General features: G+C 64.3%; 2 protein-coding genes across 2 annotated transcripts; both read left to right on the forward strand.

Annotated features, from left to right (window-relative positions):
- Window positions 1-257: 257 nt before the first annotated feature.
- SMIM3 (small integral membrane protein 3) lies at window positions 258-2,044 on the forward strand. The gene is made up of 2 exons (XM_075164206.1): window positions 258-301; window positions 1,002-2,044. Exon 2 carries the CDS (start codon window positions 1,003-1,005, stop codon window positions 1,180-1,182), a length of 180 nt encoding a protein of 59 aa, XP_075020307.1. The 5' UTR covers window positions 258-301; window position 1,002; the 3' UTR covers window positions 1,183-2,044.
- A 5,267-nt stretch (window positions 2,045-7,311) lies between these two features.
- On the forward strand, window positions 7,312-10,345 carry GPX3 (glutathione peroxidase 3). The gene is made up of 5 exons (XM_075164205.1): window positions 7,312-7,530; window positions 8,652-8,805; window positions 9,052-9,169; window positions 9,391-9,490; window positions 9,583-10,345. The coding sequence occupies exons 1-5, from the start codon at window positions 7,444-7,446 to the stop codon at window positions 9,793-9,795; spliced, it is 672 nt and encodes a 223-aa protein (XP_075020306.1). The 5' UTR covers window positions 7,312-7,443; the 3' UTR covers window positions 9,796-10,345.
- The last annotated feature ends 500 nt before the right edge of the window (window positions 10,346-10,845 follow it).

The raw sequence follows: 10,845 nt of genomic DNA on the forward strand, positions 1-10,845 counted from the left end.
GAGACCTTCGGGTTTGGCGCCGGACGGTCTCCCCCAGTGGGACCCTGTCCTGGGGGGGCGGGGGTGAGCCTGGAGCGGTGCTCTGGCTTTAGCCTGGTACAGAAAAAAGGTCCTACCTGCCCTGCCTTGCCCTGCCCTCCCCCGTCCTCCCTTCCCCTTCCTCTCCTCTCCCTCCCGTCCCCCCTCCCCTGCCGCCCCCCGCGGGCCGGGCCGGGCGGGGCCAGGCGGAGGCTCCCTCCCCCGCGGGGATCCTTCCGCTGCTGCCGCCACTCGCCGGAGCCGGAGCCGGGCAGCGCCGCAGGTAGGGGGTCCCGGGCGGGCGGGCGGGCTGCTGCTGCTGCCGCCTCTCCCCCGCGGCGGGGGCTCGTCCCCCGCTGGGGCTGCCGGAGCCTGGGTCGGCTGCGGGCAGGACGAGGGGCTCAGCCCGGGGCTCTCGGTCGTGCCACTCGGCTGCCCGGACCCGCGGCCCGGCGGAGGGCGAGTTGCGGGACCCAGAGCGGGGCGGTCGGAGGAAAGGCAGCGAGGAGCTCCCTGGCCCCTCAGCCCCGAGCCCTGCTGCTAATTAAGCCATTCACTCTGTGACTCAGCAGGAAGCACCGGGGGTGGGGGACGGGACGGGACGGGACACGCGGGAGGTGCGAGGCTCCCCCAAAGCGAGGGGGGCTCCATCTGCCCTGGTCTCACCGTTTTGCCACCCGAGGATCCACTCGTGAGTGACCAGCGGGGCACTTGGTTGTGGCTTTGCTTTATCAGCCCCGTTAACAATGGTAGCAATTAACAGGGAAGTTTTTATCCAGCTGTGTCAAAGCATGCTGTAAATCCTGGGGCTTCTCGAAGGAGCCTTTACCAAAGCCCTTTGCTCTCAAAGGAGCTCGAGGCCAAGGCTGGACGTGGCTCTCTCCCTGGAGAGAGCAGGAGGGTGCTCAGAGCGATGGGGGCGTTTCTGGCTATGAGAGGGATGAAGAAGGCTGCCCCATCACCCCTCTGCCTCTCCCTTGCAGGATGGACCTCCCTGACCCCGCAGGTCCTGCCGCCCTCCCCAAGCACATCCTGGACATCTGGGTCATCGTCTTGATCATCCTGGCCACCATCCTCGTCATGACGGCCCTGGTGCTCTGCCCGGCCACTGCTGTCATCATCTATCGGGTACGGACTCACCCCATGCGCAATGGCATTGTGTGAGGCTACAGCAGAGGCAAAGAGGGATGGCCGGCTCGCCGGGCAGGGGGCCACAGCCATGGGACCCTGTGCCTGGGATCCCACTGAGCCTGATGGGGCACCCCGAGAGCTGGGGAGAGACAGGCAGGAGCCGGGGTGGGCCACCACTCGGACGCCTGCCCCTGTACCAGGCTCTCGCCAGGTGAACCCACTGCCTCCTGTTTACCCACCGAGCTCATGGGGACCATCAGGGAGATGGTGGCCTGGGCACCAGCGGGGAGAGGTGTGACTTTGTGGACATGTCCAGCTAGAAACGACTCACTCCCATAAGGCAGGCAGGCTGGTCTCGCCTTTGCTAGCGACCCCGTCTCCTCCCAGGCGAGCAGCAAGGAGTGGAAATGCCCGGCAAAGTTAGTTCTTCTTTGGAGTCCCAGCTGTCAGGGTGGTTGGGAAAGAAGGGTCAAAGCAAGATGGATGTGGCTTCTGGTTGTGCATTCGGAGACTCGGCTAAAAGCATCAGTGACGGAGCCCGTCCTGGCTGCACAGCAGACACGCAGCTGGCACCAGCTTCTCCTCTCTCGGATATCTGCTGAGACTGTAGGAAAACCCTATGGGACGCTCGGTTCCTCTGGGTCTCGTGGGGCAGAGGAGCATGGGCAGCTCCTGCCAGCCTGCCTGCCCGCATGCCGGTTGCGCTCTGTGCTCCTGCTGATGGCGAGGGCCTCCATCACTTGCCTGGCACGCTGGCCCCGTTGGAGGGGTCTGTGTGACCCTTGCCTGGACAGGCATAGCAGGAGGAGCAGGGGGGTTCGTGCCCAGGAAGTGGCAAGGACCATGTAAGCTCTTACATTGCCCTTTGCTACGAAATAAATGGACTTTATTCTACACGTGAGCGTGTTGTGCAGCTCTGTCCACGCTACGGATGGTGTCCGGCTGCCCGTGTGCAGGACCTGAGATACTTTGCAGCCTCTCCAGAAACCCTCCCCGCACTGACTTGCACCGCCTTGGCTCGAAGTCCCCAGGGTTCTTGCCTGGCCTTTGAGCCCGGTGGCCGCAGCCCTGCAGGAGGCACACTGCCAGCCCGGCCGCACGCTCCGGGGGTGCAAACCCGAATCTGGCTGCGATAGTGGCAGCGACCGTCAGACAGCGATCCCCAGGGACTTTCTGACAGCGGTGACGGCTGCTTTTCTCCCGCTTGGGCGACTGGCATCGCTCCCCCCCGCCAGCCTTGTGCCGGGCTCTGGGGCGTGGCAGGAGTCCTGGGGCCAAAACGGCGTCCCGGTGACTCACGGCGAGAAAGGTCACGAATAACGAGATGAATCAGTTTGGGATGTGGGGAAACGCTACAGCGATGCTGGTGGGAATTGTTTAAATCCCATTTTCTCTGCTGGAAAGAGCAGCCAGCCCCTGCGGTGTTGGAAACTCCGCGTCCCATCCCCGTGCGGCTTGATGAGCGACAGCCGGCGTCAGGTTTGCTTTGGCATTGGGGCCGGAGGGGCAGGCGATTCCCAGGGAAGCAGGACCTTGGACAAACGCCTCCCTCCCCGGGGAGGGAGCCCAGCACGGGGACGGAGCCCCCGGGGAGTGGAAACGCCTGCGCTGGAGCTGCGGGCTGCGGTTGTGTCGGGGAGGGAGCGGACACGTATTCCTTGCCCAGCCCAGAAACAAATTTCTGTTTCAAGCTGTCGTCTCTCTCTCTCCCCTCTCGAGTTGCAGAATTTGAGGCAAATAACCAGAGTTATTTTCCTGTTGTTTCCCCTCTCTCCCTCCCTCGCTGGCACAGCAGCAGCAGCTGGAGGAGATTATGGCTGTGCTGGGTGGGAGCAGACCTGGCTCTGCTGCCCTGCCACGCTTCACCCTGGGACACCACCATCCTGGGGGGATGGCCAGCAGCATCTGGTACTGGGAACCGGAGCTGAGCAGCTTTGCTATAAGAGGAACAGAGAAGAAGCCACAAATATTGGAGTGGTTTGAAAAGGAAGCCCAGTTTGGAGCAAAACACCCGAGGAAAAGCATGCAAACTCTCCCTGTCCCTGCAGCCATGCCCGGTCGCTGTTCCCACCACCCCGGGCCCCTTGGCATGAGCAGCTGGGGGGGTGAGAAGTTTCCTTTCATGGTAGGAGTTTTCTGGGAAGTTTAAGCCTGTGGCAAACATTTCCAGGAAAGGCATTGCAAAGCCTTGGAAAGACGGGTTTGCTCATCACAGCAACAAACTGCATGGAGTAAAATGGCAGTGGGGGGAGAGCAGGGAAAAGCTGGGACATTTTTAAAGCATGAAAATGGGGGAGATGAATTTAGACTGATGTGAACTGTCGAGTTGGAAATTCCTCCTCTAGGACTAAGCAAGATAAGCAAATCCCCCTCGTGGCCCTGGCTTCAGTGCCTGAACAGTGCTGGAGCTTGGAGGCAGCGTTTGCGTGGCGTTTTGCCGAGGAAAAATGCCTTTTCCTGCCCGTTGGGGAGCGGGTCCTGCAGCAGTGACGCTGCGGCAGGCAGGCGCGATGCGGACGCCGAGGTGATTCAGCATCCGCCGGGATGCTTTCCTGCCAGCGCCGGCGGGTGCTGGCCCGCGGGGGCTGCTGCTGGGGGAGGCGGATGCTGGCAGCCCCGGCAGGGAGGAGGTAATGCAAGATGCTGGCTCTCACCTCGCCTCTGGGCAGCGATGAGAGCCATTCCGGGGATGCAAGCACCGGGCTCGGCTGCCTTATCCCTGCCGGACGGGGCATTGCAGACCCTGTGGCTTCATCAGGAAGGTTGTGGGGAGCCCCAGCGGCAATTGTGCGGCAGGAGCTGACCCCGAACATCTTGGGTGCTGCGGGGGAAACGTCACCTGGAGCAACTGCTGATACAGGACCCAAACACAAGCCCCGTGGCCCCAAAGGGAGGCTTATGGGATCCCAAACTGCTCTGTGCTCTCCAGGCTGCAGTGGGGTCTCCAGGAGCACATCGCAACCATCACGGCCGGTGGGCTTGTCCTTCCCCAGCCTCAGGGTTGGAGCGCTCGGGGGGGCTCCTCATGCTGGAGGGGAGAGCAGCAGCACTCAGTGGCCACCCATCTCCCCTCCCCTGCTCGGCAGCAGCGGGTCACTGTGTGCCCCTGTCCCCTTTGGGTGGGGGGCAATGGGCCAGGGGCATTTCTGCAGGGGGCAAATCTTTGCTTGGGAGAGAAAGGGATGGGGATGCCGGAGGGGGCAGCACCCACAGATATAGCCCGGGGAGTGCGGGGGCACTCGGGGTTGGGGGGTCCCCGCTCCAAAGGGCGCTGGGCACACCCTGCCCAGTGGGGAGGCTCCTGTCAAATCAGGGCAGCACCTGTGGAGCACAGGGGCTGGGGCAGGGTGGCGAGGGCTGGGCGAGCTGCGGAGGCAGCAGCGTGCGGGAAGCCTGGCGCTGGGGGAACTGGGGCCTCTCGCCCTGCAAAGTTTGTTTTGCTTTTGCCTCCTGTTGCACACCTAGAACAAAAGTTCAGAGGTTGCCCCGGGATTGATGCCGTGCCAGGCTGCCAGAGGGAAAGCAGCGCCGCTGCCAGCCGGGGCGATGCTGCCTGCTGCTGCCTGAGCCCCTCGCCGCCGTCCCCGGCATACTGCTGGCACCGTCCCCGTGCATGGAAGGAAGCTCCTCGCTTGTCTCTGGGACAAGCCCAGCCAGCAGCAGTGCGTGGTTCCCACCGCTGGTTTCACGTTCCCTGTGCTCACCATGGACCTGCAACCTGGCACGAGGTCTCTGCAGCCCCCGGCCTGTGGCTCAGGGACAGCCAGGGAGGCTGGTGGCAGCGGCAGCATGGTGGCCAGGGGGCTGGAAGTGCCTGGCCTCCCGCCCCCGGACTCCTGCCAAACATCTGCAGCAGGCGGGGGCCGGCTCCAGCCCGGCTCTGGTGGAAAAACAACCGAGAAGGGAGGTTCGTGCGAGGGTCAGCCCGCCCAGCGCGCCTGCCATTTGGGGTGGGGGACCCTCATCCGGCAGGGTGGAGCAGCACGCTGCCTTCAGACAGTCTTGCTGGAGCCTCCGGCACCCTTGGCTCTCCCATGCTGCCTCTGGCGTGGCACGGCATGGCATAGTGGGGACACTGGGTGACATGCCCAGCGTCCCATGGAAGCTCAGTGGCAGAGATGGGGTCCATTGACTGTGCCTTATTAAATCCTCCCCCATTCCCCACATCCACCGAGGCCGATTCGGTGCCAGGATCCGAGGAGAGGGGACTTGGAGAAACAGGTCCCAGGTCCCTTATTTCTATTTTGGTTTTAGGAAAATGCAGTTCAGGAGTGGCTCAGCCTTTCCCTGCACGGGGCGGGGATCAGGGACATGTGGAAGGGACACAACCACACTGTGCCACCGCTGTGCATGTCGCACCACTCCTCCCAGCGCCCAAGTCCCTGTTAACCACGGGAAAGCCACCCAAGCCCCACGCAGGCAATTAGGGGATATAATTAGAAGTAGGTGGCTGTTCCTGTGGTGGGAACGAGCGGGGCAGGGAGCGCAGCCCTGAGCAGCTCCCCGGCTCTGTCCCAGCTCTGTCCCGGGAGGTGGCTCAAAACATGGCTGGGGTCAGCGTGAGCTGGCTGGGGAGTACGGCACCATGCTGGGGAGCGTGGCACTGTGCCAGGCATGCACCAGTCCCTGTCGGCTGCAGGATGCAGCGAGGTGCAAGCAGCGTGTCGGCCAGGAGCTGCAGCCCCATGGCCCTGTGGTTGCAAATCTCCCCAGAGCCTGGGAACTGGGTGGGGAGGGTTGAGCCCCTGGTTTTGGCTCCCACAAACTCCCAGTTTTGGGAAGGAGCTGCCTCACACTGCCAATGACCACATCTGTGAGGGGTAATCGGAGCATCCCTGCGGCCAGCCTGGCCATTGGCGCATTGTGTTGGGCTCTGGGCAGTTCCCAGGCAGCGACTGAGCATGTTGGGGGTTTGCCTGGACTTGTGGGAGCACCCCACACTGCTTGGGGACCCATGCTAGGGTAGGGCTAAGCCACTTCTCCAGTAGCAGTGCAGGTTTAAAGCTTTGGGAAGCACTGCCTGTGATGGAGGGACCTGCAGCTCCCCTGTTCCATGGGTTCCCCGGGTGCCTGAGGGACGTACCCGACCCCCCAACCCTCCCACGCCAGCCGAGGCTGCACTCGGAGCCTGACAACGTCAGCCTTTCCCAGAACATGGCGTTCCTGCCAGCGAAGGACACGGGATGGGAGATTGCTCCCAGCCTCCCCCAAGCCCACAGCCCTGCTCCCCTTCCCTGATAGCGTCGCCGGCAGCCGGTCCCGTGACAGTGCCCTGGCAGGGCTGGCCCTGCTTTCTAGTAAAGCCAAACCTCATGCTGGCACCCATGGTCCCCTTGGGGCTCACCCGCTGCCACCCCGTCCTGCCCTCTGTCCCAGGCCAGCCCGCACCCCAAACCGCAGCCCCGCCCCCCCCCAGCCAGTTAATTCTCCCATCAAATAATTTTTTTGTCGGATTTCAGAGAATTTACACCTCACCACGGATGTTTCCCTTGGAGCCAGCCCAGGCTAAATGTTTGCATTCCCCGGGTATGCAAACAGGGCCCTCGAAACTCCTGCCCCTGGGGACACCACGGGCTAAGGGACTGCCGTGCCCTGCCCTTTGCCACAGCGGTGTCACCACGGGGCCACAGCCCGCCCCCAGCCCCGGCACAGCCCCCCCCGGAGGGACCCTGCTCCAGGGCTGCTTCTAGGAGCACCCTAGTTTGCTGGGCTGCAAAGGAGAGAAGCTTGATTAACCCTTCCCCACCCCTGAGCAGCGCAGCCACGGGAGGGGAGGACACCGGACCCCAGCCCAGCCTGCCCGGGGATGCTGCTGGGGCGGTTTGGTCCCTGCTCCTCGGGTCCCAGCACCCCGCTCGGGAGTGGATGTCACCGCGGCCGGGTGCCCTGTGCAGGGTGGGGACATTGCCTGGCACCTCTCCCACCGTGCGGGTTTTAATCCCCAGGTCCTTGGCTCACATAACGCGTTGCATAAACCCTCGGCACATGCGGCTGCCCCGTGTTTTTTCGCGGGTGCCCCACGTCCCTGCCCCGCCGAGGTGCCAGCATGGCACTGCCACCGCCCGCCTGCCCACATCCCCCGGCCGGCGCGGTGTCCGGCCCAGGGCCCACACGGTTAACGCAGCCCTCGGCCCGTCCTTCCTCCCGGCGATTGGCTCCCCCGCTCAGCCCAGCAGCTATTTCTCGGCTGTCGGGCTCGGAGGTGTTAGAAGGCGACAGGGAGAGGTGTCCCCCCCACACGGCTCTCTCACGGGGGTGTGAGGAGGGTGCCCGCACCCCACACCCGCCCCGGCCATGGGGGGCTGGTCCCGCAGCGCCTGGATTTTGCCCCTTTTCTTGGCTGGGCTCGTCCAGCCGGGGCAGAGCCAGGAGAGGGAGAAGGTAAGAGGGGGGGACCCCGCAGAGGGGCTGCGGGGAGACGAGGCGGGGATGTGGCACCCTGGGGACCCGCCTGCCCCCAAGGCTTGCTGCAGAGGTCCCAGGGGCAGGGGTGGGGCACGGTGACCTTCTCCCCTCCCCGTCCCGGTGCCTGGCTCATGGGGGGATTTTTCTGAGCCAGTTCTTGCAAAGGGAGAATCGCTGTCCTGGGGTAGGGGACAGAGGGGGACAGTGACCCCCCACAGGGACAGACCACAGGGCTTTTGTTCCATGCACAGTGTCCACGGGGCTGCACCCATCTTTGGAGGGTGCGGGGGCCTCAGTGTCCCCACGCCCCGGTGGGCAGAGAGCAGGGGTGACCGTCACCCCCCGGCCCCCAGCCACCCTCCCCACCCTGGGCAGGCGAAGCAGAGCCCTGCCACCAGGATCTGGCCGGCCCCATGGAGGCTGACCTCCCCGGGCAGAGCCCCTGTGACTTTATCTCCTGCCAGCTCCCAAAATAGCCCCACGGTGACACTTGGGTGAGCCTAGGTCCCCTGATGGGAACACGAGATGGGCTCCCCCGGGTTAACCCCTGCAGCACGGCAGGCAGAGGCTGATCCAGCCCAGCACTTCCCTGCACGGGTCTGATCCAGCCCTGATCCCTCCTTTGCGTGGGCCTGGCTTGGCCATGGCACAGCAGCCAGTGCTGCTCCCAGGTGCTCTGGCTGCCCGTTCCCCCGAGGGGTGCGTGCAGGGGTGATGGGGTCCTGCCCACCTGCAGCCCCGGGAAGGCTGGGGCTGGTCTCCCCACGCCAGCTCAGGCTGTTTTCCAGCCTCTTGTTTTCCTGCCTGACCCTGGCTGGGTAAACATCCCTCCAGCTGCAGCCAGCCCCGCTGGCCGGGCGTGCACGTGTGCACATGTATGTGCATGCACACGCCAGCCTGTCCCACCTCCCCGACGTTGGTGTGTTGAAGCCTGGCTGCCACCAGTGGCATTTGGGGTAGGAGACACAACGCTGGCAGCTGTCGTCTCAGCCTGCGCCAGGGCAGGACCCGCTGCTCCGGTGGGCGGCTGTGGGGTGGGCGAGCAGGGTGGCCAGCCATCCCCAGCCCGGTCCCACTGGATGCTTCTCGCCCCACAGGTGAAATGCTACGGCTCGGTGCAGGGCACCATCTACGACTATGGGGCCCTGACCATCGACGGGGACGAGTATGTCCCCTTTAGGAAGTACGCGGGGAAGATGGTACTCTTCGTCAACGTGGCCACGTACTGAGGCCTCACCCTGCAGTACCTTGGTAAGGGTCCCGCGGGGCACGGGCACCCCAGGAGACAGGGCAGGCAGCCGAGGAGCTGGCAGCGTCACCCAAGCGTGCAGCCCTTGGCAGGTCTCTGTGGTTCGTCCTGCTCCGGGGAGCTGGGGGAAGGGGTGACCCCTGCTCCCCAGGACCTGGCACGGCCGGGGGTGCTCTGAGGGGGTCGGTGCAGGTGTGGGGGTAAGCCCGGTCCCCTGCTAACCCACCCCTGGCTCTGCTTGCATGCAGAATTGAATGCACTACAAAATGAGCTGGGGCCCTATGGGCTCGTCGTCCTGGGCTTCCCCTCCAACCAATTTGGGAAGCAGGAACCTGGCCAGAACTCAGAGATCCTCCCTGCGCTGAAGTGAGTACTGCGGCAGGGGCTGCGGGGCACCTGCCCCCTCGGCTGGGCTGGGGTCCCCAACCAGGTGGGGGGGCATAGGCTGCAGCTCCTGCTGGCTGTGACCCCCCTCCCAGCCTGGGGCTGTGGCCCCCAAAAGCACGGGGCTTAGGGTTCCCCCACTACCCCTGTGCAGCACCAAGAGCTGCCCATTGCATGACGCTCTGCCCACCCTCCCCTTGCAGGTATGTCCGGCCGGGGGGTGGCTTCGTCCCCAACTTCCAGCTCTTCCAGAAAGGGGATGTGAATGGGGCCAAGGAGCAGAAGGTCTACACCTTCCTGAAGGTGCGTGCCATGGTGGCGGGTGGTGAGGGGGGGGGCGCATCCAGCTTGGTTTTTGGGGGGGCAAGGCAGTGATGTGCTGGCCCCTGTTGCAGAACGCCTGTCCCCCAGTGGCAGAAGAGTTTGGGAACCCCAAGAACCTCTTCTGGGAGCCCCTGCGGAACCACGACATCAAGTGGAACTTTGAGAAGTTCCTGGTGGGCCCCGATGGCGTGCCTGTCATGCGCTGGTACCACCGCGCCAACATCGCCGTCGTGAAGAACGACATCATCGCCTACATGAGGCAGCAGCAGCAGCAGGGCCAGTAGAGGCGGGGGATGCCAGCCTAGAGGGTGGCTTCCCCCCCCGCTGGCACCCCCCTTGCTGTTGCAGGGCTGCTCCCTGTCCGTCCCCTCCTGGGATGCTCCCCAGCAGCAGGAGCCAAACACCGCTGCCCCCTCCATCGCTCCTGTCTCTGCCACCTCCCAGCCGGGATGCTGAGCTGGGCAACCCAGTGGCAGAGACCTCAGTGATAGGAGGGGGACATTTCCCAATAACCCCGTGCCATGCCACCAGCGGTGACATCTCCTCCTGGCTCCCAGCTTGCCCCCCTGCTCTGCCATCCCGCCTTGCTGGACAGCAGGGGGATGCAGGGGCCAGCCGCCCCCGGAGCAGAAGACCACGTCTCCATGAAGGCTTAGCCCGAAAGCCCCCGGTGTGGGGCGGGCCTGGCCTGATCCTGCCAGGCACGGAGCAGCTCTTCAGTGCATTCAAGCTGCCCGTGGTCCCGGCGCAGAGACGTGCTCCTCTCCCGGCCGGGGATGGCCACCCCCTCGCCCCCCACCACAGAAACGCCAAATAAAGGCTCTGCAAAGCGCAGCCCTGCCTCTCGGCCTGGGGTGGGGGGGAAGAGTAGGGGGGCACAGTGGCCAGCCTGGGGGTACCAATGGGGAGGGATGGCTGCCAGCTGGAGAAACTCCATTTTCTTCAGGTCAACTGCAAACATGGATTTATCATGACAGCCCAGAATTTGGGGAGAGGATGGGGGAGGAGGGGTCGGTGCAGAGCACAGGGGGGCAAAAGGGGCTGGGAGGGGGGACCAGCCCTCGGCGAGGAGCATGCCGGGGCGCCGTGCCTCCTGCTGTCATACACGTGACAGCCACGCTTACAGAAATAGTTTTTGGTTTTGTTTTTTTTTTTTTTTCCCCCTCCACACTTGTTTTCCTGGAGCAAGATTTGCTCTGCGCAATTTGAGAGACCGGCCCCAAGGCCCCTGCTGCAGAGAAGGGCAGAGGGGGGAGCGGGGGAGTAGGTGGTTCCCTGCCCTGGCAAAGGCGGGGGGCCAGGAGAGGGGAGGGCAAGGGGCTGAGCCCAGTGCC

Source organism: Calonectris borealis, chromosome 15, assembly GCF_964195595.1.
Source record: "Calonectris borealis chromosome 15, bCalBor7.hap1.2, whole genome shotgun sequence".
Taxonomy (NCBI): Eukaryota; Metazoa; Chordata; class Aves; order Procellariiformes; family Procellariidae; genus Calonectris; species Calonectris borealis.

Coding starts and splice junctions, on each gene's coding strand:
- SMIM3 (XM_075164206.1), top strand. CDS start 1,003: ATGGACCTCCCTGACCCCGCAGGTCCTGCCGCCCTCCCCAAGCACATC.